This window comes from Cygnus olor, chromosome 17 (assembly GCF_009769625.2).
Source record: "Cygnus olor isolate bCygOlo1 chromosome 17, bCygOlo1.pri.v2, whole genome shotgun sequence".
In the NCBI taxonomy this organism is placed as follows: domain Eukaryota; kingdom Metazoa; phylum Chordata; class Aves; order Anseriformes; family Anatidae; genus Cygnus; species Cygnus olor.
This window is the reverse complement of record NC_049185.1, coordinates 13,555,969-13,583,273: the sequence shown is the minus strand read 5'-3', so window position 1 is coordinate 13,583,273 and position 27,305 is coordinate 13,555,969. Positions and strand designations below refer to the sequence as shown.

Genomic DNA, 27,305 nt, shown 5'->3' with positions numbered 1-27,305 from the left:
TCACAATGCAGCTAGCAGAGCAACTGAGCTAAGACCCATAAATACCAGCACAGAAAACAATGGACAACCACCGATATTTCTATACATGAACTATTATTTTAATGTCACATTTTGACAATTGTAAATGGTCTACAGAACGTATGTGGGCAAAAGGCAATAAGCAAGTCTTTTGAAACACTAGATGTATAATAAACAGCGCATTATCAACATTTACATGATTCACATCAAATTGATGACATCCTAAATGTATTCCTTTTAAAGGATAGAGATTTTTTCAATAAAATATTACAATTTCATTTAATACTCTGGTACAATACTTCATACATTGCAGGAAAAAAAATAAATGCAAGGTCTACTCCACCTAGTAAGAGGATCCTTTTTCATTAGTCTTTAGTACTGTAATAAACAAATCACAATAATGTCATAAATAAACAGGCTTGAAATTATTAATTACATGTTTCACTATTTAAAAGGGAAAAATTAAAAATTAATTTGAAATAATGGAAAACCAAAACCTGACAACGCATCCTAGTACCAGCTGTGATTTTTCCCATCCCTACAATCAAAAAGGAAACAGGTTTTATAACTTCGTTAGCCATATCCTGGTTAATTAGGTTTCAGACACATATCTCAAGAGGGAAAAGTAAAGTTTGGTCAGGATTAATAGGAGAACCAATCAGTCCTAACAACAGTTAGCTGAAATTAAAGTGTATGCTATAAAACATTCAGTAAAATGAAGTCAGCAGCAAATTCATGCTGGCATAAATTATTGTGCCTTAGGAGTTGGGTTAAAGTTTCCCTTGTGGTGTAAAGTCTCCTAGACCAGAAGACTTCAGAACCGCATCCCTTTTCCGTTCCACTGATACAGCAACAGCTTGTAGATCAATGCACAAAATGTCTCTAAAAAACTCCCCAGAAATACGTGAAGCTCCCGTATTCGCTCATCTCCTCTGAACCAAAGGACATTTCTCTTTCTCACTTCATCCGTCATAAAATCCAACCATTGTTTAAAATAATTTAAAAAACACTCTAAGAATGATCCCTCTCTTGCTTGTGCATGAAAGGCAGACAGATTTTATTTTGCAAGGTTTACCCTTTGGTATTCAGCAGGGCCCAACACTCCACTAAAAAGAAGCGGAGTATTTATTCACAATCCTTCAGATTCTGCTCCCCTCCCATTGACATTCTTCTGCTGCATGCTCCCCAGGATTAACACACATTCTGGAGTACGAATACCCTGGCTCCAAAAAAAAAAGGAAAAAATCCTACAGTGGCAGGTTCTAAACAGCTAACATAAGGTTATAAGAGGCAACGTTTTGTTGGCCATGGAACTGATGACTGTTTATACAGGTCAATCATTTAAGACACATCACATTAACCAAGTTGGTAACAGAGTTCAGATTCATTCAGGATCCTTCTTGTTTCTCTTGACTTTTCCTTTGACATTTCAGTTCAGCACAGAGTAGCTCCAAACCTGAACCACCTTCCACCTCGCTGTAACGTATGAAGTGTAGAAGTTGTCCAACTCTACACAAAGTTTTAGACAAATATTGAGATTGCTGTCAATTGCTCTATGCAAATACCAACACTTATAACTGATCCCTGTTCAGCAGGATGAAGCTGTAAATAGGGACAGGAAAAGAGGCAGGCAATGTAAAGTAGGTATCTCACTACCAGATGAATAGATTTCTCTCTCATCATGACGAGAAATTTTAGATCAAGATAGGGCACAAATATCATGACTAGACTGTAAGGCAATGACACTGAAACACATTATGGTACGCTGGTGACAGGAGTTCCAAAAAAACCTAAAACCTCAAAAGACAAAAAGGACAATAGGCAAAGTAACAAAAATTCTGCTTAACATTAAAGAAGCACCTTCATTCAGTTCCAAGTGTTCAAATATTTGATTTTGCAAAGCACTCTCAGGAAAAGGTAATGTAATCTCCCACTTAACCTTTCACAAAGCTGCATTAATTACATTCCAGGCTTCAGCATCATTTCGCGACGAAGGCCGATAACGCCATGTCATTGGCCCCGCACCCTCGCATACAGCAACTCAACGCAGTGCTCGCCATCTGCACGTGCTGTAGGAAAATGGCAATAATTCCTTAACTGCCTAAGTCTTCCCCAAAAACACAGGGAGAGACGTTGGTAAGACACCACTGGCACCTACCCCTAGGCACCGATTCTGTCGCTAGTGCACACATGCCATCGGGGACGGCTCCGAGGGGAGCTTCTGCTCCAGGTATACGACAGAGCAAACCAAGTGAAGAAACCCAATTACCTGGCAGCTTAACGGCAGCTCTTAGTTCTAGAGCCTCTAGAAGAGGGTTTTGTTTCACTGACAACAATCGGAAGTGGTTTCAGATGAACAGGAACGGCAATTTTAATGCAGCTCTGAAAGGCACTTCAGGTAGAACGGTGACAAACTCCTGTCTGATGAAACGAACCGGGACAAGCCTGCTGGCCTGGCTGCCCGCGCTGCCCTTTTCAGCTAAGGCAATTGCAGTGGATAGCGAGCTTCCATGCACTGCTTCCCCCACGCAACTTTAATTTAGCCACTTACACTATCGTAAGGCCTTACTAAAGACAAAACCGAACCAAACCAGAAGGCCTAGCAGCTCCCAGCTCCCCAGGAGAAGGAGGAAAGAGGGTTACCTTAAGGTAAGAGCCTGCGCAGTGGGTGACTTGTTTCACTCTTTTTAATGTGCTGTCAAGGTGTTAGCATGCAACTTTTAAAATTCCTTCCACTCTACAAGTCCAATCTCCTGCTTAATAGATGAACACAGACAAATTAACAGAGACAGTATCCTCACAAACCACTAGGCCACTGTGCCTTTTGAGAGATACAGTAAATTTCTATTTTGGGTCGAGATCGCATAAAAAGAAACTTCATTTGATGTAAAGACTACCTTACAAAATTACTCCAAAACAGCCCGTCCAGCCACTCATTTAAGTTGTAATCAAAGCCATCAGTTACCACAAAAAGCATCTTCATACACTGCTCACCCCTATGAAACTCGGTCTGAGTTTGAAATGTATTAGGACTAGTTTTACCACGTAGCTGATTCTATTCACACTGGTGATCCACTGTTTTCGATCAAGTATTGTTCCCATCAGTATTTTACATTAGTGTAACGGATTTATCCATACCATTGTTCTCCCACCACCCACCCCCAAAAATCCCACAACGGCTCAAATGAAGAAAAAAACACAACACCAAAACCAACTAATAGCCATACTGTGAAACAAAAATACTATTAAAAAAAAAAAAGGCATTGATGACAGTCCAACAGTTTGCTGGATTCAAAACTGACTCTACAAAGTAGTTGTCTACATTGTAGAAAGGATTTCCTTTTATTTGGAAAATAAGCAATTGTAAATCAGGTATTGGAGAGAAGAGATATAAACAATCTTTAGATGGTCTTAAGTTTTGCCTACTGTTGAAGGATTAAAACCGTAAATTAAAAAGGTACCAAGCCTTCAGAATTCACCATTCATGTGAAGCTTCTTCCATCTCTTTCTTGACCTTTTTAAAAACCATATTCATTTCTAGAAAAGGAGGAGAGAAGAAAAACTATTTAGGTCAAAAACAAACAAAAACAACAACAAAAAAAGAGCAGTTCATTCTTATTCTGACATTATACAGAAGTGCTCGCTTTTAACTCAAGAAAGCCATAAACTCAACTGAGAGTCTCAAACCTTGCTCGTAAGCTGCATGGTACTTTGGCAGTAGAAGATGAGATTGTGTATTTGAGATTGTGGAATAAATGGAATAAGATTATGTAGAAGATGAGGTTGTGGACTAAATGGATGAAGCATACTTACAGTTACCAAGTGGAAAAGGGAAAATAGGATGTCTGAGGTCTTTAAAAGCACAGGGGGAAAAGATGATGAAAGGCTTTAGGTTAGAATCCAGAAGAAGTAAATGACTAAAGAAAGACACCTTAAATTCCAAACTATTCCTCTGCTGTATTCACAGCCCATTAACTAAAGTATCAGATATCTGATTAGCTAATAACCAGTATATACTCAGTTGTCTGACTGCACAAACCAAAGTGTAATAGCTACTTAAAACATAACAAGGAGATTCTACAGATTTCTCTTTCAGCAAAAGCAAGGATTAAATTTTACTAGTATGACAACAATAGTACACAAACGTTGATTTTGAAGATTTCACTCTTGGCCGACAGTAGTTCAAAAACTTCACTAAAAGGGCCATCATATTAGATCAGTTTCACTATTTTCTTCCAGTATCTGCTCCCACCACACAGGCACAGCAGTAATCTTGCTTAACACATCTTTTATGAGGCTGAGCATTACATTAAGTGTTCTCTGAATCTCTTTAGGTGCGAACAAATCCTTAGCAACGACCAGGAGCAAAGACCACTTATTAACGATATGGAAAGCTCTGACTGTAGCTGCCACTCATCGTACAGAACTCCAGTCTCCTGAACAATAAAGATGTCCAACCTACGTCACTGGTGAGTCAGGGCATGAGGACAAAGAACAAACTACCAAGCCAATACTCCACGTTGTTTTGAAAAGGGTAAATATAGATGCGCTTGATCAAAATTAGTCTCCGGAATTTAAATTCCTTAAGGGTGGAGGGATTACATGCGTTTCAAGCATTAGAAAGTCTTCTTACAGTTCAGTTTTGCATAAATTTTCTTCAAACCCCACAACTCCAGGCCGGATACGCACAGTCACTCCCGAACATACATACCTGCCTTTGCATGGAAGTCTCTGTACATCTTCTCATCTGAAACTTTTCTGCTGTTGCATCAGCCCCACATTTTCATATACTCTAGCACTATCTTCTCTCATTCTGAAATGAAACAAGTGGTTACAGTCTGAATAATCCTGTTTGAGAAAACTGTGTACACTTAACACAGCGACAATTTATTTTGCTCAATTTAGCTTAAGGGCAAAGCACAGGGCAACAGTGTAAGGGCAGGTTCTCTGATAACTCATTCAAGATCACTGAAAATTAGTACAGTTCAAAACTAACAACAGAAACTAACTTACTCTGGACATGTTGGGGTTGGGGTACAGGGTGGAAGAGGGCTCTGATCCCCACTTGTCTGGTCCGATAAAGAATATTTAATGTTTGTGTACTCATGACCTTTTCTTTTACTCTTCTGTGAAACAAAACACAGCAAAAAGCCAGCTTTAAATAACTAATAGAAAACAATAATTGAGGGAATACAGAAATGACTTGCATAACTAACCAAATTTGTGTTTAGAAGGGTTTGTCTGTGAACACGAGAGAGCTTGGTACTGTAGATAACGCACACAAGACGAACAGGACCTAAAGCTTGACTTTATTTGTTGAAAAACGGGGCTCTTCAGGTCTTACAATAATATCCCTCTTCCCACCACCACCTCCAGCAGAACACACCAGCCTTACGAACCAGCACTCGTACGCAACCTTCGTCTTACTTGGCAGACGAAACCAAGTTTCATTCTTTAACAGACAGAACCAGCCAGTGGGCCTCCCACTGACCTTATTTCCATCGCAAAGATGTGGCCAAATGAGTAACAACACTGTTTGTGAGATCTCTAATAAAATAACATCCTAGGCCATTAGATTTGATATAAAAAGAACCCAAGCTGTCATTTATATTCTGTAACATATGTTACAAGCTGCAGCCAATTTTGCTGGCATTCATCTAAAGATACCAAAGGCTCCAAAAAGCAAAGCTACAGGAAGACCGAGGATTCTTTTTCTTTGTTTTCAAGGCAAACATGCACAATGCATACACACTGCAACCTACATCTAAATTAAAGCCTTCCTTTACAATTTTACAGGATGTTGGCTTTTTGTTTGTCTCGTTTTGTTTTTCAAACGCTCAAACAAGTACTACACGACCGACCTGAGTCGATCTCACAACAGAGGCTGTCAGAGCCTCTGCGGAGATCTGGCTGCTGCCTCCCCATTAACAAAGCTCTGCACAGCATTTTAAGTTCAAGTGTTTCAAGACGGTCTTCTGAAGCTTGCTCAACTTTTTAAGTTATTTTACAGAACCTCTTCCCATCTCAGCCTCCCACCTACTCCTGACAAATCACTTTCCGACAGACCACCAGCCCAGATTAATTGCCTGGAAGGCTAAAATAAGACAAAATAAGATTTAAACAAAATGCGAAGGTGCAAACTGCTGCATTTGACAGTGTTATGCGTACAAACCTACTACCTGCCAGTAATATTCTCAAGCCTAAAACCAGAGCTTGATTTTTTTTAAACCGCATGACGAATGGCAGTTCAAGCTATAGATATTTTATACCGTAAAAGCAATTAAAAGGAATTGATCGGTTCTTCTAGTACTTAAGCTGATTGAAACAGATAAGCCAAGATAAAGTAGGCATCTGGCTTCACTTCCTTCAGCTTAATTCACTGCAGTTATCCTTTCTAATTCATAAGAAACGAAATGTGGTAGGAACTACTTGTTTCCTAGATGTAAGAGAATAAAAACATTTCCAGGGGAAAATAAATAAATAAAATAAATCCGATTTGCTTTTTTTCTCCACTTGTAAGATGACAGGCAATATCTAACACTACGCTTAAGTCTAAGAAACCTCAGCATTGCAATGCCAACGGGGAATGCTGGCAAAGCAGGAATTTTTTTCTGAATATAAAAAAATGCAGGCACATCTAGCTAAACGTACACAGCCACTTCACCCCAGCTGGCTGCAAGTGCTGCGTGACAAGAGGCACTGTTTGCCCAGCTAATGCAGCTGCCCAGTTTCTTCATCAGAGCTGGCTTGTGTTCATCCAACTTGAGAAGCAGACAGGCAGCGCAACCTCATACTCTTTCCTATGTACGTGCCTTAACTCACTTCACCAGCTTTGTTCAGCTTTCAGGTTTTACTGTGTGTAACTGTAATTGAAGCAAATGTAGAGAAGAAGGTTCAAGAAGTTACAGCTTCTCAATACGCCAAGTTTCATTCCCAAGCTATCTTTTCGGGGTGAAATTCAGGCATTTCCTACGGTACTGTACTGATCTACATAAACAATTTTTTTCTGATCTCCAAAAACATGCTTTGTAGCATTCCCAATTTGCCATCGTTCCCCCCTGCCCCCGAATATTAGTTCCTATAGTCAGTGTTGCTTCTGTCTGAAAATCACCATACTGTTTTATTCCTGTGGTTGCCACCAGTCCTTACAGGTCAAGACCTCGTGACGTGAAGCGATGCTCAATTTCCAAATCAAGAAATTTTTATTCTTGTGCCTCCAGAGCCAGTAATCTAACAGAGGATGAAACAGAACTAACCCGGCCTGATGACTAGAGGAGAAATGCACTGCTCCTCTCAATATCAAAATACCATCCAAAACACATCACAGCAATCAAGAAGTTACAGAACTGCTTCGTAAATGGCAGCAGCAGAAAGAGACCATATTCAAAAGCTGAAGATACCAGGCTTGCATAACACCCATGCAGAGGTAGGAGGGAGCTCTAAGGTGCAGTCAGATGACAAAGGGGGAAAAAAAAGTACACCTGAGGGAGTTCTTGTTCTTCACTTTGTGTCTAATCAGCGTCAGAGCACACAACAGCTGTCCTGGGGAGAGGAATAAAGTCTCTACCCTCTCTGCGGAATGCATCTACATCACATAGGCAAATGTAAAACAAGCTCTGCCACACTCCAAAGAAGCCAGAAGCCACACAAGAGTGCAAAGGCTGAGCTGGCACATTCCATCTCTAAAAGAGGGATTACATCTCACACCTGGCACTGCACTAACCATGAACATGAAGCTCCCCACACCTGCCTGATCAGCTACCTGGTTTTATCTCCTGATCAGCACGCCAGCTGCAGAAGGAAAGATAATGAAATTCTGAAACAAAAAGATAAAAATCCCAGATGACCAGAGGTTAGGCTAGAAAGGGAAAGCAACGGGGGGTAGAAAGTGAGTTCTTTATAACAAAACTATGCACTCAAATCCTACAGTCCTTTACAGAAGGTGCAATGGGGTACCTGAACAGGAGGAATGAGGTGGGGTCTCATGTTTGTCACCACACATTCCGAAGTTCTTCTCATCACACCAAATCACTCTAAATGACTTTTGTTGGACAATGTACTGCAGGATCACCAAACTCACTCTTTAAAATCTTTTAGTCCAATATACACTGCTTTAATTTTAGTTTTCTAATTCTATCTAATAGTTTAAGTAGTTCTTAAGCACAGTGAACTGAAGTACAGGCTACCATCTCTGAACACAGGTTCCAAACCCAGTCTTTTCACAATGCATTGGTTCCACAGTCAGCAGGCAAGCAAATAAGCAATTCTGCTCCCCGCTCCCATGATAACATGCTCCTATGTAACATTTTATGCTTTATACTTTTACTTTTCATACTTTAGGACAACTATACCTGCTCCTCTTCAATTCTGCGCTGTAGCGTTTCAATGTAGTGCTGTACTGCCATGTAAATAAATCTGTACTGTGCTTCTGTCTGAACCATTCCTGACCGTTGTGATCTCACCATCTGAATGGTCTTTGGAACATCAATATCACAGTCCACACCTGTGAAAAATCATCATGATGTTAGGAACAATAAAATAAACTTCGCCCTTGGAGGACAGACTGGTCTGGTCACTTGTTCCAGCAGAACACAGCACAGCTGAATGCCCTTGCAATTGTTTTACTGTGACGCATTGGTGACCTACGTCAATATCCCAGCAGAAAATAAACGTGGCAGGAAACCTACCTTTTTCTCTGATTATGTCAATAAGAATATCAATCACAATGAAAGTTCCCGTTCGCCCAATTCCAGCACTGTAAAAAAAGAAAAATTAATCACTTTGCTCTCTCTGAACAAACACCAGAACACTTACCCAAGCTACGAGTCCAACATTTAAGAAACATTAGATTTCCTAACTATTAACCAAAGCCAAAAACCAAACCATGCAGACAAAAGTGACTACAGACCTAACTTTCACAGAAGAGACAGAAGTCATAACAGCAGTTTCTGTATGGTGGGGTTTATTAACAACCTTGAACCAGAAAGCACTACAAGAATTTGCTTTACAAAAAAAAAAAATCATTTATATGTTGAGAATGAGGAGTGCTATCTCACTCATAAAAGGTGGAACTGGAGACCCGAATTCCCATGAGCTGGAATATATCCCATGACCTGAAATATATCTAGGCAAGACTAGCACCACCTCATACAACACCATAAATTCTTATTGATACAGACATGCACACTCTGAAAGACAGCCTGCTTAGAAGATAACCATTTGACATCCAACCAACATACGTAATTTCCCCAAAAGTAAAGCACAAACACCCTGGCAGATAGAAGTCTGAAGAGCTCAATGGGAAAGTTGCCTTCCTTTAAAGTTTTCAGCTTTTCCCTGCCACCCCTCCCCAAAAAAGGATCCAACAGAACTCTACTGATGGAGGTGCTTAGCACATCACTGTACCTGCAGTGGACCACTACTGGTCCTGCGTCAGAAATGCTTTCTTGCTTATGGTGCACCTCCTCTAGAAAGTCTAGCACGCCACCAGGGTCACTTGGGACTCCGTGATCGGGCCAAGTTCTGAAGTGATACTGCCAGACTGTTCTCTCTGTGTTCCCCTGGAAGGAAGATGCCAACATGTGAAAACAAAATCATTCAAATCAAAAGCCAGCTAAAAGCATTTACTCGGCAAAGTTGAGTCAGATCAGAAGGTGGCATATCCAACCTTCTGCTCAGTATCCATGGCACCACAACTCATTTAAAGGAGGGAACAGGCCAGAGTTCTTCCAGGTCTGACAAGTCAATCACACCACCAGCTTCCATAGCTCCCTCTTTTTCTCATGTAGCTGCTTCCAACATTTCCATCCTCACCTTTTGAAGCCATGGCAAAGCCCTGTCTGAGGGTAACCAATGGTGAATGCCCTTCAACTGCCAGACTCCTCATTCACGTATGTCATAGTGTCATTTATCTTACACGCTTCTTCGCACTCTGTTCCAAGCCCACGGACACATCAGTCTAATACATCCTGTTTATTTGCTTCTTCCCCAATTATTTTGCACCCTCATCCGAATTGTTCCTTAACAAGGACGTGCTATTTCCACACTAGTTCACTTCCTCACCTTTGATATGCTTTAAATGCTCCTTCTAGATTCTGGACCCCATACAACCAGTTTCTTCAACTACAACCATCTCCATGAAAGGACAACAACAAATGCTTAGCTGGACTGAAGTGCAATTACTTAAAAGCACTATCATGCTTCTTTCCAGATTTCCTTAAAGCTCTGTAGCCAGGCATCTCGTACCAAAAAGTGTTTAGGTATAAGAATCTTCAATTAGCCCAAGGACAAAGAGGAAGATGTATGGAGCTAAAGCTGGAGCTTCAAAGAAAGAGGCAGGGCTCAATTTATTAATCTCCTAGTGCTTTTATTGATTCCAGAGAAGTAGTCTTTCTGCATTCTTTTCCTGATTTGCAACCTGGATTAAAAGGACAGAGTTACTGACATACTTACCTGCCCAACTTTAGAAAGCTTAAGCTCTCTTAGCGTGTAATCGTGTGCTGCACTCTCCTTAACGTTCCTAACGCGCATAACACCGTACTCCTTTAGGGAATATTCATCAGGCCAGTACTTGACGCACTTACTCTGCAAGATTTAAAATAATTTTTAAAAAAAGATTAAAAAAAGTAATCAACAAGAAGAAAGACTGGTTCGTAAACTGGTTAAACAAACGCTTTTCTGAAAGCTTTCATTTCTGAATACACAGAAGGCAATTACTAGCACCGACCGGACAGCTAGCTGCCAAGGTGAAGTACATTTGAGGGGAAAGTTTCTTTTCCCCATAACAAAAGACTGCATTATTTCAGACAAAGAGATACATTCAATCTCTCCTTTCAGCAGGTTTCATGATCATCTTAGTACCTGTTTTGCCTTAATAGTTTCAAAGCCCAGGGATTAAAATAAAGTTACTTATACCTCTACCCAGCTAGTGGTTTCAAAATATCAAGTAAGAGAAGCTTAAGCACATAATTCCCTACTTAGACAAGATGCCTTTTTTTTTTGGTGGTGTTTTTTTGTTTGTTTTCTTTTGTTACTTTTGCCCTTTTTCCCCTGCCTTCTCCAAAAGGGTACAAGCTAAAGAAAAGCTGACGTTCAGTGCAGAACCCTGAACACAAGACCAGCTGGTACAGCAAGTCCAAGCCAGAACATCCGATGTTAAAACAAGCATTACTCTGACAGAACGGATGCATGTATTATCAGCCTAATGGACTACTGCGTACAAAACACCACTTCTAATTTGTGAGCATTTGTTTGCTGCTTCTTTAGTGCATTGTAAAACATGTTCGGAACCCTGGGCAGATCTAAGACATCTCACAGTTCCTCACTTTCTTAAGCAAAGTGCTCTTAAAGTCATCTCTGATCCAGAGATTTCTCTCCTTCCTGCATAACTGAAAGCATCTTGGCCTGAGATAAAAAAAGCTTTTGTTTTCTATCAGAACTGCTATTTGCAATTCTTGAAGAATTTAAATAGGCACCAAGAAAAAAAAAATAAAAAAATCAACGTATGCAGCACTGATTAAGTAATCAGGCATTAAAGTGTTTTATACAGCCAGAGCGCAGTAAGCAGGCTTAGCACAATTTGGAAAGAATCATAGAGAAAGTGAAGAATAGCACAGCCCCATTAGTAGGTTATCCAAAATAAAGAGGCATATTCAAGGCAGCTCTTCCAAAGCAACCCCATAATTTATTTTTCTTCTTCCAAGAGAAAGATCTAAGAGGAAGGTCACTGGAAAGGGGTAGCTTCTCCCTCCTTCAGAGCACTCTTAGGAAGAAAACACAAATCACGCTCCTTTATAAGGGGTAATGAATGGAAGTTTACTAATCCTAAAATAAAATAAAATAAATAAAATCCACAAAATAGATCCTTTGGTTTCTACAAACAACAGCAATGGAAGCTGTGACACTTAGATGAAGAAAAAAAGCCCAAAAAATCTACAGCTATTTGTCTTCTGCACGTTTATGCAGGCTTTTCTTTTATGGCAGCGGTAAGGAACTCCTGCAGTTATCAGCCATCCACAGAAAAATATTAGCTGTACTTTCCACATGAACTTTTTTTTGAAAAGTGACACTAATCTATGAGAAGAGCTTTTCCTTCAGAAACAAATCAATGGTTTAATGAAAAAGGTGGACAATGGTATGTGAAAAAAAGGAGAGAAACTGAAAAAAAAAAAAAACTATTCAGGAAACATTAAGAAGATCTGAAGCAACACGTTCCAAGGACAAAGCTACACTACACAAGGGAATTGGGATCTGAGCATTGCCAGAATATCAGAATTAAGTTGCTTCCTATTTTTTCCTGCCATATGTCATTAGAACCCAGACGAAAAGTAACAGCTTCAGATTTGCCAGAAGACAGTGAATAAGATGATCTCTGTAATTTAAAGGTAAAAGTGAGGTTCCTGGAATCCACCACCGTAGGAAAAACTTCCTCTTTTAACGCAGTAAATATTGCCAGAGCAGTGTGCAAGGCGCTCACAGACCACAGAGGCTGAATAGGAAGCTGTGTTCATGAAGAACGGAGCAGTCAAAGGACCCAACTTCAGGAACAGAAGTGCTAAATCATCCCTGACTGCGAGATTCTTAACCTGGTACATTTACAGCCAGAATCGCTAGCTCAGCACACGAGAATCTTATCAAATTCAAGCACAGAAAGTAAAGTCAGAAGAGAGAACAACCTTCCAGTACAGTCTAGCAAGTGTGACCTGAATGAGGTGATGCTGGGCTATTACACTGCAGTTTCTAGTTAAAAAGCAACATCCTCATATCCTCTAAATTCATCTTTATAGGAATAAAATCCCACAACTTGCTTTTTTAGTAAAGTCTACACAGACTTGGTAAGCTAAAATAAATGGCAACATATTTTTTTAAAAAACAAAACAAAAAAGAAACAGGGAATCTACCCCTTCAAGTATGCAGAACTGGCTACAACATCCAGCCTTCCAGTGTCTCATTCCCTGAATAACTTTATAATGCAAAGGTTCACATTCAGCTAAAATTTAATCAGTCAAACCTTACAAAAGGGAGGACGTTGTGATATGACAGGAGCATACCCTCAATTCCCACAGGTACCAATAGGAGAGGAACACCCAGCACCTTCCAGAAACAGGTCTCCCAAGACCGTGGTGGCACAGCAGACTTCAGCACGTGAGTTAATATAACCAGGTCTGTTCAGTCCTTACTTGCACACAAATGCCATGACCTTTCCTGAGGCCAGTTCAAGATTCTGTTTTTACCTTTCCTCTTTCAACTTCTTTTGTTGTCATAACAATAACTCGAGAATTCTCCTGGAAGACCATCCTCCAAAAATCATTCACTGTATTCTGTAGGCAACCTTGAGTAGCAATGTAGCTTTTTTTTGGCTTCGAGTTGTTGCACTTGGTTTCAAACTCGGGCTAGAGACAAAAACAATTTAACAAACAGTGACAAATGTGATTTTTAGAAGACTAACTTCAATCTAGGAGAGCAAGTTAAAAAGTAGGCATGGGCTGTAGGTAGGAGCCTACTTACCATAATAATGTTAGCATTGATATAGTCTGAAACAGGTTCATTCGGATCACCATCGTGTAGAACAACTCTGGTGTGATCAACTGGAAGAATACGTGCACACATACATATGTTAAGCAGCTGCATCCTACAACTGTGAACATACAGCTACTTTTAAATATTCAACAGATGGGTACATTTCTTATTGCTACCAGAAACAACTAAATTGTCACATTCTGTAAATTAGCAGCTAGAATACTCAGCCTTTCCTCTTCCCCACTTCTTTAAACAAGTGTCCAGTTCCTAACAACCTGGACCAACACGAGTGTTTATCTAAGTCAACACAAGTGGGCTCAAACACTGCAGGATTTGCACCATGCAGTTTTGTACCACCAATTAATCCCCTTAAGTGTGAGCATTCCAGTTAGCTGAATAACAGTTTAGAGATGTGACGCTTTTAAATGAAAGCTGGAGACAAATATTAGGGAATCAAAATATCTGCATGTACCAAGTGCAAATGTTTGAACGGAGATTGGAAATTGTACGGACTAATATTGACAACATAAAAGTGGAAGTTATCATTAAAGAGAAGAGAAAGCGCTCTGATGCTTAATTAACTCTGTATTCACCAGCTTAAAAAATAAAGCAGAGAAAAGTAACAGGCTTATGTTATAAAGAAGGAAATCAGTACTTACAGGGTAATATGTTTTTGTATCTATTTTTGTTTTTGTTTTCTTGACGCTGACCTTCTTTACGACTATAGAGAAGTTTGCATTCTTGCTGCTGTAGAGTCTAAATGAAAACAGCAAAAATAACCGGTTTCAATAAAAGCATAAAAAAGAGGTAGAGGCTGTTTCACCACAATTACAGTTACCCTTTCCTCGCAAAAAGGATGATACTTGATTATAATGCCAATCAATAGTCAGAGAGAGAGAAAGGAAGGGGGAGGGAGATCCCAGGTTTCTCCAGTAGGTTTCTCCATTCAGACTAAGTACAGCACTGCTTCCAAGGTATGAAACGACGGTGACAGAAACACAGGAGCATGAATGACAAGGCAATTGAGTTTTACTGAGTTTTCCACTCAATAAATTATATACATCTATGAATACAAAATTTCATTAAGCCACAAACTATAACCTAAAAGTCTTCACGATATTGTTCTGACCAAGCAGACTCAAGTTGGCCCCTTAAATTTTTTAGCTGTAAAAACACTGTGCAAAGAAGGCATAACTGTCTGCTAAAGACCGTAACAAAATTTCACGTGTTGAAATCCTGAAAAGGCACTCAAAATAAATCAGGTAACATGAGCAGCATTCTACAGAGCAGGTCCGAACAGAAACATTTATCAATTTCCATTGCCAACCTGCAAAGGAGTAAGATGCTTTGTAATCCTGGATTCATTACCTGAGCTGTGCTGGCTTCCTCTAGCCCTTACCTGCCTTCCTCCCCTGCTTCAGCTGCAGCCAACCTGTAGCCACACTGCTGGAAAGCCCCCAGCCAAGCCCCTGAGATAGGAAGGTTGTGTCACCGCAGTGCCACTAGAACAGATCCTCCAAGCTGCAGCCAGACCAACCCAAAACCTCCTACCAGACCCTAGTCATCAAATCGCCAAGGCCAAAGCCCACATGGGAACACTACAGCACTTCCAAAGGAAGATGAGATGAGTAAAGTGCCCAGAACAATGTCAACACACAACACCTGAGGGAAAAACAAAACCGAACAAAAAGCCACCAGTGCACCACCCACGGCCAGGTATCACTTGCCAAGTGCTCGAGCTGATCTCTCCTGTCGACACAAGGCCATTTCATTAAACCAGTACAAAACCTTGCACAGACCTTCCCACATTACCACGCTAGGGGCTGGGGAGGTGTTAGGTAGCTCCAAACGTGGTTATCCATAAATCATCATCGAGCAGAAACAATAAATCTGCACGGGGATTTCTCCCGTTGGCAAGGCCCCAATTTCTCAATGTCTGGTTCACAATTAATAACGACAAGGACAACAGCACTTCCATACTTCATAAGCGTTGCTTAGGAGCAAATCCACATCCTTGCAAGGAAGCTGGAGGGACCAGAATCTCAGTGCCTTTGTTCCAAGTTTTAATCCCCAAAGCAGTACCGGCCTGACTAGAAGAAACGCTCAGGCTTTGGAAGACGCTCCCTTTACTAATACCACCCTTAATACTCCTTCAGAGATTGCTCTTACTTTAAAGCTTGGGCGTTTCAGGCACATTTGCTCACTTCTATTTCAGTCTCTGTGATTGTTACCGCCTCACTTGGTGACCTTGGACAATTAGGCTCATCCTAAAGCCAGGGAAACCAAAGGACAAAAGCAATACAGCAGAGCTGTGAGGTTTTGTGTTTGTGAAGCACAGACAGAAAGCACGATGCCATCAAGTGTGCTCGCTGCTCCCGGCGATGGGTGAAACAGCACTTTGCAGCAAGCTCACCTCTCACCACACTGCAGGTCTTTCAAGTGCCATCATCACAGAGCACCTTTACAGAACAATACTTCTGAGTCTCGGCCAGGTGGAACACCAAGCAAAAGAACCAGAAGGTAAACTTTGCCAGCAGGTCAAAAAATGGAAACAATTAAGTGTGTTGAAACTAACTTCAAACATCCTCGCTTCATACAGTTAATCGTTACTGCTCTGAGCATACCAGAGGAGAGGTCCATGAGCAGCAGAGACTCTAACAAGCCCGTTACGAGATGTAAACAATGCAGCGATAAATCCAAAGCACAGTCCTCAAATTCATTCCACCACCCAAGCACTAAGCTCACCAAACAGTCATTTTCCAGAAGCAAAAGTGTCACAAAGACTGTCAACATTTCTGCCTGGTGGCTAACAGGACGAGGCACATTCTTCAATATGCCTAAAGACAAGTAATTTACAGGCACCATCTGGGCCGCCAAATGATAAACAGGCCATGCAGAGATCCACGGACAGCCTGGAGTTTGCCCCCTGCCTCCTCCCACCAAGACCGACAGCCACAGCTTACCTGAGGTGAATGAGAAAGCGTGACATTGAAACTGCTCTGAGATTGCCTTGTCTCCAGAAACACCGCAAAACAAGGTGGAAAAAAAATAAGGTTTAGGGCTGACCTCACTAACAGTAGTGAAAAGGAAAAAGAGGTGGAATGTCTCAGTAAATATTTACCATTTATTTACTTTTCCTCTAAGACTTCAGGCTTGCTAGCAAATACTTTTCTTCAGGAAAGTCGTGGGACAGGAAAACACCTTGCTTCTAAGAACCAACTGATAAATCCATTACAAGTTTATTCCACAAAGGCCACAGGTCAGCAAAGAAGTCATACGTGCCAGGTAACAGCCCAGTCATTTTGACAAGTCAACGATCCATTCCTAAACGCACTGTACGAGAGCGCTTCCCTCAAGAAAACAACATTAACCCTCAGTCCCTGGTGAGCCAGCACCAATTACAAGAAGGGCAGGCCAACCAGGGATACTTTCTCCTTTTTATGCCCTCTAAATACAAGTAAGGCGTGCTTGGAGTCTAAGGAAACTAGCAGACACTGCATGGCTAACCTGGAAACGCACGTTCAGGCTACACAACACCGTGATCACAGCACAATGTATATTAATTGCCATGAGAGGACGCGGCACACCACTAACCAGCCTCAGCAAAAAGCAGTTGACTCCCAAATGCAGGTTCTAGCCATCAGAGCAGGGGGGGGCTAAGCTTCCTGATGTGCCCGCCCCATGTCCAAGTTCACATGTTGACCTCCACGAGAGAGACAACTCAGAGTTGAGGCCAGGTCACCTCCCCGAGAGGTTCACAAGCCATAGATGAGAACTGTTTGCGATTTTCAGCCCCGCCTGCCGTGACCTCAACTATTACATTGCACCCACACTTATAGAGAAATTTGTCACCTCTTTTTTTTCCAACTCTCACCAATGGTCTCAGAGTGCAGTCCCTACGGACAACAAGAGCAGACTGGAGCGCATTGAGCTGATGAATGTGCCTGGACAAAAAGTGTTTCATCAAAATAGCGCTTTGCAAATCCATCACTTTTTGAGAAGTTTCTTAAAATAGCATTACAAAGCCAAAAGCAGCCTCTCTGTTAAAAATCTTAGATCACAGGACTTTCCAGTTTCCTGTTGCCATCTGCTGGTGGAGTTCCACAATCCACTATGGGGGTGTATGAGATAGAGAGAGAAGTCAGCTCGTTATACTTAACCCACGTGTAAAGCTTTTGGCTATGACCATCACGTGCGTGCAGTTAAGTCACTCCAGTTGTCAGAGAAGGGTTAGGACCCAGGCTAGACTCGAGTTGCTTGGAATACATTACACAGCATTCACACTTAATTTTCTCTACTTAAGAAATTACCAGTTTCAGCTGTATTTGCTCTCAAATCTAGAGTAGCTCCCTGAAATCACTAGGACTTCATTCAAAGGAGGGAAGGCTGGGCCAGCACAGCTATGCTACACACACGAGGGGTATGAGGAGAAGAGAGAAGGAAAGGAACTGCTACTTACTGGGAAGGAAATGAAATTTCTGGAGAAAACAAAACAAAAATAAATCTCCGAGAGCCCAAGGAATATACATAATCAATGCTGCTTCACCTCAGAGCTTGTTTGTGAGGATACTGCTACTGTACTGGTACCCGTGTCACCAAGAATAACACAGGCTAGGAATCAGGCCTTTGCCTCCAGAAATATAAATCCAGCCTACAAGCCTCCTCCTGTCCACGTGGAGAAAAGGGACCCAGGAATGAGTCCAATTAATCGTCCTGGTGGGCCAGGTATGATGCCAGCTGTAGTAAGGCTCCCTCGTGATGGGGAAGATACACAGGAGGGACTGTGCTTAGGTATTGAATGAACACCCTGAAGAACGTAATTACCTCTCAGGAAAAAGGTCAAATATTTCAATCTTTCTATTAGCAGACACGGGAGTGGAACTGGTAAGTTTTAAGATGCGATCTACCCAACACAGGAGAAGGGAGCAAGGGATCTGAAGTGATGGAGGTAGAGACGAGCCAATGTCAGGAAGGCAGTGACAGACCTCTTTTAAGCAGTACAGATTTTTGATAACATTTGAAATGTAATGAAGTACCTCAAATTCTTCCCAGAAGCCCTGCTTGACTTTATCTGTAGTCTCTGCTAGCTTGCTTAGCTCTCGCACTCTGCTTTCAATCTCTGCAGCGTTAATACGGGTGGTATTCAGAGGCTAAGAAAGACAAAATATTAAACAGAGGTATAACGATACAGAAGATAGTTAAAACACAAATCCCCTATGCTAAGTATATTTTAAGTAGGCAATTCTAGGATCCAGGCATCTATTTGGACTTCACAACTTTACCATTCACACACCGAGGGGCAGTGAGGGTAAAGAGGAAGGGGACAGGGAACAAATGTTTTTAGATAAAGTCTCATGGTTGTTCTTCAATACCTAAAGTTGTCTCATTTCTGGACTGGTCTTGTGATCCCTATGGACCATAATGAAGCCAAGGAAAGTTTTACTCGCCTCACAAACACGAGCCTGCCACTGGCAGATAAAAACTATTCCAGCTTAGACTTATATGACCGAGTTTGTCATTGAGTTCCATTCATTTTCACAATACAAAAGGAAAAAAATGTCTCATAGAACACATGGAAAAACCTTCTCTTCCCCGACAATATATGCTGAAGCTAACAAAATTTATTGCTGTTTTCTCCATTCACTCACCTGCTTGAGTTGCAATACCGTGCCCAAAGTTTCTACCATAGGGTTCTTCTTATAATGCTCCACTAGATCTGTCAGAGAGTCAAATTTCTCCCCTCCACCAACATCGTATTTTAGATCCTTGAAAGACAGATGCTCAGTCGTCAAAATAAACGCACTTCATCTACACTGATATCATCTTTAGGCTATGCAATATCAGAGAAATTCTCTTTAAAAACACACACAGAAAAATCTAGTAAAACCTTTCTGCTAATGGCTGGTAAACAAGAAGCGCACACATACATTATGGAGGACAACATCCTTTGTGTCGCCTGATTGAAGTCACTTTGTCTGCCCTTCCAGGAGAAAAGGCTCCTCCTGAACCGAGGCTCAGTCAGCTCGAGCAGGCTACCTGAGCTACTACGGGATTAGAATGCAGGGGACAGCTTTGGAAATCAATTCACATTACGATTCAGTCCTGAAAGGCAAGCATTAACTGCCACCACGCTTATTTTGGTGAAGTGATTCTCGTTTTTCGTTAATGTCATGAATGCTACCGGTAATTAACTGCAAAGCAAAGAAGTTTTCTTGAAAGGTTAGCATAAATACAAAAATCGACAATTAAATGTGAATGTTCTTTGTCCAAGGAATAGTTAATTTTGCCTTAATGCAGAACGGGACAGCCTCGATAAGGCACGCTACCTGATGTCTTAAGGTCTCTCTTATGCTCAGGTTCTACAAAACACATCTGTTTCAATTTGTCAATTGTTATACAATTAACACAAGAAGTCACAGATTTGAACATTTAACAGCAACCCATGGGCATGTATGAAAATACCAAGACCGTAACTTAATAATATTTAAATGAATATTTAAATGAACTACCCTATATTAAATTCAAGCTTTAGATTTAAAAGCGTTCCTTAGATTAAATACTTTGCTTACAGGATGTTGATCGTTCTCAGATGAGGCATTATAAAATGACAGGGGAAAAAGATGGACTTGAATAGATCTCTGTTTGTCCAATTACCCCTATTTTTATACAATCTATACAGGAGACTGCAGCTCACTTCAGAAGGTTCATGAACATGAAAAGCTCCATCAGCAAAGGACTTAAGACAGACTTCTGATGCAATCAAAAGCAAACCTATTAAAAGGTACTTGACAGCACAGTATAGTACAACACGATCCAGCCAGGCAAGCAGTCAAAAAAAATAACACTCCTACAATTCTGAAGCTATCGAATTAGTCAATACGATCAAACAGATGATACGTATCGCACATACAGTACCAGAGGAAAAAGGGAAAATACAGTTTGGTCTCCAGGGAAGTGTAGAACGGCCCTCCTGTTAGCATAAACCCACTGCCCATGGAAGTAGTGCTGTTAAAGAAGCTCCTGCTTCATCATACCTGGCAGTGAATCATGACGTGTGTCACTTTAGATTTCCCATCGTTACTCTCTCCTTTATCATCTCCTGTCCGGACAGAAAGAACAAAGTCCCCAGGGTGGCTTTGACTCTCACGCACAAGAAAGCTTCCATGTTTTCCTTTTTCTGTTAAGAGTTTTTCAGCTTCTCTTCCAGAGAGATGCCCATGAAACCACCTTTAAAGAAAGTAACACACAGACAGGTACGCAGCTTGTCATTCGATGGCTGAATCCACTGGGTCTAAATAGTTATTACAAAGTGAAACACTTACACTGAATTGTGCACTGAACAACAGTGTCCAGGTCTAAAGAAAGCCTCAACATTTATAAAAAGAACCCTAACGCTTGGAAGCATACATGTACATACACACAAGTGATTACAAAGCACTTCAAAGCAGGCACTTCCACAAGCACTGAAATTTGCATTTCATGCAAGCTTCAAACAAAGCTTTGATTTGGATCCCCTACAACAGTCCAAATGGACTCCCTGGTGCCCAATAAATGCGAGCTTACACAGCAACCTTTTCCTCAGTCGAGGCATTTACTCGTTCTATTTCCTTCATAAGGACACGCTTTCCCAATAAACCTGTATCTTTGATAATATTTTTCCTTGTGTTTTTTTCAAATTCTGACATCTACTGGCCACAGAGGTTTACTTCTGACATGCACAGACTTCCTCAGTATGTCAAAAGTCTCAGGTTCTCCTTATGAGCCATGCTCCTAAAACCATGAGTTTGAGCAGTCTGAATATTTGCATGCCATTCACCTTCCTAAACTTATGCCCACTGCTGGAAAAAAAAAGGTGTATAAAATTACCCCCAGAAATATTACTGCAAGGAATTCCAAGGCATAGCGACTTCAGGAAGCACTTGGAAAATTTCTATAAAAAAAACTTTCTCCCAGTAAAAACCAAGGCAACTTTGTCTTCCTTTTTTAGTATTGTATCATGCCAGGAGGAAAGCTTCAAGACCAATTTTTTTCAGCATAGACTGTTTTACCTTTAACCATGTTTATCAGTCTGCTTTTCAAGTAACCTCGCTGAAATCAGGGGGATTACTTTCAGTATGACAGTGGCTACCCTCACCAAACGGAAGCCAACCCTAAGGAGATAATGTGCATTTATGAAGAAGTGCAGGGATACCGAGGCTTCCACCACTATTTCTGACCTTTCAGACGTAGGATCAGCACAGTTCAGCGGATACTTCAGCTCTATGACGTCTCCGTTCTTTTCTTTGAGCTGCCCATGGTGTTCCATGTAATACTGCACTAACTCAGCCAACGTAGCAAACTTCTCTCCTCCGTAGAGGTCATAGTAGTCTCCTGTGTTCTGGATCTTGATGTGGGTGACAGCTCCAGTTCGTCTAATGTTTGAAACAAAGGAAGAAACCGTACAAATCAGCTGATTTCCAATCAATCACCTTTACGTTTATTGTTTTGTTGTCCAAGTTGGAGAAATCTAGACTTACATTTGTATCGCTTTCCAACAGAAACCTTGCAAAATAGCTAACCTAGTGCAGCCCTGAAGTGTATGTACTTCAGCCACATCTTGGTGGCTTGCGAGAAGGGGAAGTGGCTGTCCAAGAAAAAAAAAACTTAATTCCATAACGGGGATTCTCCAAGCCCGTATAAGCTCTGTGGTCCCACGATATCCAACAGAAATCCCTCAGGCCCCCAAGAACTGCACGCACAAGAGGGGTGGAGGGGTAGGGAAAGAAGCACCCAGCTTTCTCAGGATGTCCATCAGAGCTTCTTTCCTACTTTTGCTAGGATTTCACACTCATTTCTAGGATCCCTCCTTTACCAAACAGCTGCCTTTGCCTGATGAGGGCCATTTGCTCCTTGAGTCTCTAGTATTCACAAAGAGCAGCTCCCTCATCCGTTAAACAGGGCCTGTTATGTCAAAGGTATCCAAGCAGCACCATTCTTATCACCAAGCCTGCTTTTCCTTTTTCCTTCATCTACTTCCTCTGCCCTCCTTTCTTTGCCCCTACCCCTGTACACGGTGTCAGTAGGACAAGCGTTACAAAAGATCTATTTTGGAAGCTGAAACAGCACCGCAGTTGCAATTAAAGACTTGCTGACTTTTCCTATAGGAAAAAAGTCAGAGCAGCATTTCCTTGCAGGGGTTTGATCAGCAATTCAGATAAACTCTGCTACTTTTCTATGGTTATCAAGTAGATTTTTAAAGGGCATAAAGTAATGCAATTATGAATTTACTTCTGCTTCCCCAAAACTTTTCCACCTCTCTGCAATATTTGTATCCCCAAGTCGGTAAAGATATTTGGGAACTTCTTCATGGAAAAGAGAGGGGTTTGGGGGAAAGAAAGAAAAAAAAAAAAGCGAACAACAAACTAAAAAGGGATCTGTGCATTATTTCATCTCCTACAAATAGTTCATTTGTGACTCTTTCCCAGAAGAACAGCATCAAATGGACACCCCTACCCATTTGAGAAGGAAGACGCTGAAACGTACCTCACAGAGAGCGTAAAGTCTCCTGGGTTACTTTTGCTGGGCCGTGCCAAAAAACTGCCATCGACTCCTCTTGTTAACAGTAGGTTTTCTGCCTCCACCCCAGTAATATTCGGATGAAACCATCTACGTGAAGTTAAAAATAAAGAGAACAAATAAATAAATAGAAGATCTGGTTTTCAAAGTTAATTTATATGTCAGGACTAAACAGAACAATACAACAGTTTCAAAAACAGTACTGAATTCTGCTCCTAAACTGGTAAGAATTTCTATCTTAGTAAAGGGTACATATTATTCTTTTCATATTATATTGCAATTTTACATATTGGTAAGAGATTCTTTGCAAGTCAAAGACCTAGAGCTATACCTATTTGGACTGCTCAGACTACAGTGATACCAAAGAGAGGCATGCAGTACAATCAGGGACCACAAGTCACACGTTTTCCCTACTCCTGGAAGGCAGAACACTCAAAGAAACCTAAAGGCAATCAGGAAAAATACTTAAAACAAAACACCGGACAACATTTTAAAGGTTAAAGATGAAACAAAACCTCATCCTTCAGTGCACAGCTTGACCACCGACCGACGGGGGTCAAAAGGAACTCTCTTGGGGACGACCTGTTCGGTTGCCCAGCCTTCTTCCACCTTCCTCAAGGGAACGAGGTGCCAGACCCAAGGCCGCTGCTCTGCCTTGTAAACACCATGGCAATTTGTCCGGTCCAAACACGCCGCGCTTAAATACAAGCACCGAGGAATCTGGTATCAATATTCACCACCCACAGGCAGCCTAATGAGTGACTAATATAGTGCCCAGCCAGAGCAGGGCTGTATATGGTCTATAGCCAAGAAGCTGTGTCCCCACCTATGGCATTAGCTTTTGAGACTTATTCTTAGCCATTCGGTTAACGCATCTGCGTTGCCTCTTAGCTATAAGTGAGGAATTTTATTTCACTCCTGCACTCCAAACTACACCTGTGCTCCGGATGAAAGGACTTTTTAAGGCGACAAACCTAAAAACAAAACAAGAATCACCACGCAGCCCGGGAACAGAGATGCGAACGCAGCAACTCGGAACTGTTCTAGTGGTTTTGTCAGGTTTTTATTTGGCGATTAAACGATCTCCTTCATCCTTCAGCGCTGCTGTGAATCAGGCACTGCGCAGGGCACAAACAAAAACGCACTTCTGCATCTGCAGAAAGAGCACGGAGACTCCTCTTTGTGCGCCGGGTCCTTACTTTCTCTGAAGTAAAGCAGAACATGAGGGCAAAAAGGCTCTGCAGCCAGCCTCCTTCCAGTTGCAGAAGTGCTCCATCTCCGCAAAAATCGCACAGCATTTCTAATTGTTCCTGATCCAGCCAACGTTTCACAGTAAATTGCTGTAACAGCAAAACACGCGAGTGCCTATCTAAATTTAGGGTTCTGACTTCATGACTTCAATCGGTTCAGCAACTCCTCCTGCGCTGAAGGTGACGATATTCTACCAAGCCCCGGCCCAGCCTACTCCATCCAGGCACAGCTTCCATGCAAACATGTTGGGCAGTTTTAGAGGTTCTAGAACATTCAAACCTCTAGCAAGTCATTTAAATGGGAATAAGGTTTACCTATGCACCAATTTCATTTCAAAAGTAAATGATCCCTCTTGTTCATCTTGCTTTTTTTTTTCTAATTAAGGATATCCTGCTTGCACTAAAAAAAATCTAGTGAATGCCACTGTACCTCTAACTGAAGAAAACCAAACCTATGCTCCACGGCTCTTGAAAAGAATACGTTAAAAAATACTTCCAAGTTATTAAAACAAAAGAGAATAAATCAGTAAGTAATCCTACATTTATCTAACGACTATCTCGAGGTCAAGAAAAGTTCTGTTTTGATGCAGTATCACAAGAGAAACCATACAAGCAACAGTACCTAGGATGAACTGACCATTAAGTAATGTATTTTGGAGTACGATAGTTGGACTCAAAGAGCTGATAATCCATTTGCCACGCTTCCAGCCCCAAAATTTTACTTCCATTAGGGAAAGACAACAACAAAGGCGTGACAACATTTTGAACGGTTTACAATCATTTAAAATACACATGGGATTCAAGAGACACCTTTGTGCAGTTTCAATTTTACATCCAAAAATATATAAACACGAAGAGGAGAAATTATTGGAATCAGCCTTACAGATTTATTCTACTGTGACATTCCATAAAGCGCAATTAATTTATCTCCTGTCACTCACCCTAAACCTTAACGCACCTGGAAGTAACTAGTAACTGTACACAAGCTGTTAAGAACATTAAATAACCGAAAATTCGTAACTCAATAAACAGAAGGGACCGTGCATCTTGTGCTTAAAAGATAGGTGAAAACCATGACAGATTGTTTAACAAACAAAAACGTCACCCCCTCACACCGACACTCCTGCTCAAGGTGGCGAAAAGTTACGAAGTGCAGCAAAAGGAAAACTACATCTGGGTGAGCGAGGCGCTTACTGCACTTTATGTAACTTTTGTTCTGATGGTAACTTGTTCCCCTGCTCCCTCATCCTTGTATTTTTGGCTTTGAGTAGGAAGATGCATTTGTCAGCCACCCCAAATAGAAAAATGGGGGTGTTAGTGATCTCTGTTAAACGGTTCCGGCCCGGCGATCAAGATCTCTCCATTGAAGTTCTGCCATCACATGTGTGCTTTTGAACCTCGGTGGCCGCATCCCTTCCAAAGCTGGCAGAGCGAGCAAGGGGGCTGCGGGCGCAGATACCGGTAACACAACCCCCACGGAGGACTTTCTCTCACGCTTCCTTTTATAGGGATGGAATGCGTTTCAGCCTCTTTTTTTCTTCTTTCCTTCTTCAACCTCTATTACGAGCAGGTGCAGAGGCTATCCCAAGCAAAGGCCATCACTGCTAAGATGTACGATCAAGAAAGCAACACGCACACGCGATCCCACGCTCTAATTAAACCGACTGCCCTCGCTGGGCAGGGCATGCTCCTCGCAGCAGCTCTGGTGGGGGGCGTTCAGCAGCTCACCCTCCCAAGTCCATTATTAACTTACAGTGAGACTGAAATATTGGCAGAAAAGATAAAATAGTCGGGGTCTCGCTTACAAAAGCACAGCGGTATCAGCTAAGCAAGGAACCTTTTGCTGAAACCCACGACGTGGTTGAAAATGCAGCCTTGCAACTTTTTTGTTTTATTATTATTTAGCAAGGGATACGGCTGCATTTCGCACAGCCAGGAAAAGATCTGCAGAATCCGTGTTTTACAAGGCATTCGCTGCCAACACGCTTCTCTCACCAAATTGAAGAGGCCGAGAAGAGAAGAAAATCAATACATTTTTCCATGCCACAACGGGGCTTTTCTAATCATCTCCTCAACAGCAGGAGAGAGAAAATCGGTGCTGGGTCTCAGCTGTCACAACCACGGCGCCACGGAGGTGGGGAGCGGTGCTTTAATTACCCCTATTTTTAGGCTCATCGGTTTATAATCCCAATTATTTCTCAGCCTCGCTCACAACTTAAAATCTAAGCTCCTGAGCATCGCTCCTGGCCTCGAGACGGCCAGCGAGGGTTTCCCAAGGGACGTGCCGGGGTGCGCCCAAAGGACCCGGCGGCTCGCGGCGGTGTGTGAGGGGGGACAACCCCCAGAATAACCAGAGATGCTCCTGGGAAGACCCCAGACCTCATTCCGACCTCATTCCGGCTGCAAAACCAACCCACGCCCAGCAGAACCACAGAACATCCCGAGCGGGAAGGGACCCACAAGGATCCCCCAGCCCAACCCCTGGCACCGCGCAGCCAAAATTTTACACCGCGAGGAAGGGCGGGCACAGCGCGGCGCCGCGCACCTCGCGCCTTAAAGGGAGCTGCCTGAGGAGAGGCACCAAAATTTCAGGCCGGGCCCGTCAGCAAAGCGCCTCTTAACTGCTCTACGGCCCTCAAACCGCCCCCCCCCCCCCTTCCCGTCACGACCACCAGCACCCCCACCCCACCGCCTCAGGGGGACCGCGCCGCCCCCACAACCCCCCCCCACCACCACCACCACCACCAGCCCCAGGCCCCCGGGGCCGCCCCGTTCACCTCCGCGATGTCATGGTGACCGCCGGGAGCCGGGGCTGCGGCCTCCCCCCGCTGCTCGGCCGCTGCTCACATGGACCCCCCCGGGCTCTCCTCAGTCCCCCCCCGGGCTTCTCCCCCCCCCCTCGGCCGCGACCGCCGGCGGCCTCGGGCCCCGCACAGCGCGGCGCGGCCCGCCCTGCGTCACCGC

At 42.3% G+C, this 27,305-nt stretch overlaps 1 protein-coding gene across 2 annotated transcripts; it reads right to left on the bottom strand.

The window, feature by feature from the left end:
* Positions 1-80: 80 nt before the first annotated feature.
* On the bottom strand, positions 81-27,305 carry PTPN11 (protein tyrosine phosphatase non-receptor type 11). 2 transcript variants are annotated; one of them, XM_040576848.1, is made up of 16 exons: positions 27,119-27,305; positions 23,059-23,181; positions 21,753-21,947; positions 20,571-20,763; positions 19,185-19,301; positions 18,573-18,686; positions 14,196-14,292; positions 13,525-13,604; positions 13,251-13,409; positions 10,471-10,602; positions 9,424-9,578; positions 8,706-8,773; positions 8,370-8,521; positions 5,032-5,144; positions 4,730-4,831; positions 81-3,555 (listed from the first exon to the last, which is right to left on the bottom strand). In XM_040576848.1, exons 1-15 carry the CDS (start codon positions 27,130-27,132, stop codon positions 4,762-4,764), a joined length of 1,782 nt encoding a protein of 593 aa, XP_040432782.1. In that variant the 5' UTR covers positions 27,133-27,305; the 3' UTR covers positions 81-3,555; positions 4,730-4,761. The 2 variants fall into 2 exon arrangements, with proteins under 2 accessions (XP_040432782.1, XP_040432783.1); XM_040576849.1 differs by having other exon boundaries at positions 4,734-4,831.